The 2,512-nt window shown below is 51.6% G+C and overlaps 1 protein-coding gene across 1 annotated transcript; it reads right to left on the bottom strand.

Moving 5' to 3' along the window:
- Positions 1–382: 382 nt before the first annotated feature.
- ddx28 (DEAD (Asp-Glu-Ala-Asp) box polypeptide 28) lies at positions 383–2,190 on the bottom strand (the record flags this gene model as incomplete). Its single annotated transcript, XM_084437431.1, has 1 exon — positions 383–2,190. The coding sequence occupies exon 1, from the start codon at positions 2,054–2,056 to the stop codon at positions 383–385; it is 1,674 nt and encodes a 557-aa protein (XP_084293557.1). The 5' UTR covers positions 2,057–2,190.
- Positions 2,191–2,512: the final 322 nt, after the last annotated feature.

The raw sequence follows: 2,512 nt of genomic DNA, 5'->3' as shown, positions 1-2,512 counted from the left end.
TTCTTCCTTCTAGGGTTAGATGTTCGTAGGCTAATTTGCACACTGAACAGTTATTTGTTGTAAAGATCCATATGGCTACTGTCATCTGAAGTTAGTGAAATGCTGCCACCTTCTGGCTGAATGTAAGAAATGTAAATGATGTGCAGACAGTTGAATAGATGACTGAGCATATATAACAATAAATTAATATATCTTATAACATGATAGTGAACATCAATGTCAAATTCACAAACAGTTTAATACATTACATCTTAAAGTGGTGGTGATGAAAAGCAGAAAATGCTTCACTCCCACAGACAATGACTATGACAGAAAATGATGGATAAACTAAATTGCAATGAATTGACCCCAAAAAAATATTTATATTGACGAATGATTAAGGTTATCCCTCTTCTTCAGGCTCCAGTACTTTGAGGTCTGGCTTATGGATGGCGGACTCCATGCCTGGTAGGCTAATTCTCCTCCTGGCTGCAGTCTCCAAAGTCTGCACCAGCTCCACGTTCCACGGGTGGGTGACAAAACTCAGCACCTCCCCGTCGTCCGCGCTGCCCGCCCGCCCCACCCGGCCCGCTCGGTGGATGTAGTCTGTGTGGGACTCTGGGAAGTCGTAGTTGACCACCAGTCGAACCCTCTGCGTGTCCAGCCCCCGGGAGGCGATGTCTGTGCTGATGAGCACATCCACCTCGCCTTTCTGGAAGGAGCGGAATATTCCAGCCCTCACGCCTGCGGGCATCCCCCCCTCCAGACGGGCGTGACGCACCCCCATGCCCTCCAGGGAGTAGCCCAGCCAGTTGACAGTGGGCGCCCGGTTGCAGAACACAAGCACCCCCACCTTGTCCTGCTCCGCCACCTTCAGCGCCTGGTGGAGCTCCAGTAGCTTGTCGGCCCCCCGCACCTTCAGGAAGGTCTGCTTCACATGGGGCATGAGAAAGTGCAGCATCTTGCTCTTGACGACCACTATGCTGCCCAGGTCAGTCACCTGGCTGAGGACCTCGCCCACCCCTCTGGGGAACGTGGCCCCCACCACCACGAGCTGGGCTTTGGCACTGGGGCCACGGGTTTCCAAGGGGCCACTGGCCACCTGGGTGTGGGCCAGGATGTTGTCCAGCATGCCTGCGAAGCTGGGGTCAAACATTGTGTCCGCCTCGTCCACCACAAAGAAGCTCAGGTCACTCAAGTCCAGGTAGTGCCTCCGCAGGGCTTTCACTAGAGCCCCGGGGGTGGCCACCAGCACATCAGGAAGACCCTTTTCAAAGGCCAGCTTGATGTTGCCTACTCCTCTACCGCCTCCCACAGTCCTTACTAACAGACCTAATGGGGCACACAGGCTCTTGGCCACAGCTGCAACCTGGTCAGCTAGTTCTCGGGCAGGCACAAGAATCACTGAGCGAGTCCTGGGTGAAGTCTCCATGTAGTCCTCCGACATCTTTTCCCGCTGTAGTCTGTGAATGATGGGCAGCAGGTAACTCAGTGTTTTACCGCTGCCTGTCTCAGCAGCACACAGAACGTTGTGACCTTTCAGCAGCTTGGGGATAGTCTGAAGTTGTACTGTGGTGGGGTGAGTGATGCTGACATTGCTCAAGGCCGCCACCAACTCTGAGCCGAGGTGGAGGCTGTGAAATGTCACAGGTTTCTTCTTCTCCTCGTCAGTTTCCTCCAGCTGACGCTCAGTGACAAACGGCGGAACAGTCTGGGTGTTGATAATGGTGAAATAGTCACCAAAAGATTTGTTATGTTTCCATCCCTTGGAGGACAGTAAAGGCTGCTCAAACTTCCCAAGGGTGTAGCCCGCCGACTGGTTCAGTTGAGGATTCTTGCTCTTGATCAGCAGCTTGCCAGGCTTAATCGTGACGATCTTGTTCTTGCCCCTCGTTTGCTTCACGTTCTCAATCCGCTTCTGCATGTGCCTCGGAATACGAATGACCACCGGTTCAGAGGTGGTCGCCGTTTGACCAGCACGAGATGAGCCGATGGTGCCATGGGCATACAAACACGAGTAAACGTTTTTTGATAAGTGGGATCTCGACAATAAACAGCCGACCTTCACTCCCTGCATTTCGATGGCGTGTGAGCTAACTAGCTCTAGTTTGCAACAACGCAAAGGCAGACTGTCCACTCAAACACAGAGCAAGTCAGGTTTTTGCTGTAGTGCATAATAGTAAAGACGGTTACAAGTGAAAACCAACTGAAAAGATATTTTGTAGAACGTTGACTAATGTATCGGACTGTTTCTTGCGCACTGTACTGTTAGCAACTCCTGTAGCTAGCTGGCTACTCGCATGCGTTTGTGACGATGGATTATGATGTCAACCTCAAGACGTCGCGGGGTGTGACGCGTTACAAATGGGGTGAGTTCAATCTACAAACCGTGTGCACCGTTTGCTACGGTTTCTGGGTTGAACGATCTGTCTTATCAAAACGGTGTGCGAGGGGCTTTAAGGTAGGTTTTCTCTCAGTTGGTGTGTGTGTCAGAGGTGTTGCCCAATCAGCAGACTGATATATAAACCCTACT

The sequence above is a fragment of the Borostomias antarcticus genome (assembly GCF_949987555.1).
Source record: "Borostomias antarcticus genome assembly, chromosome: 4".
Classification (NCBI taxonomy): domain Eukaryota; kingdom Metazoa; phylum Chordata; class Actinopteri; order Stomiiformes; family Stomiidae; genus Borostomias; species Borostomias antarcticus.
Note: the sequence above shows the minus strand (reverse complement) of the source record. Positions and strands in the feature narration are given on the sequence as shown.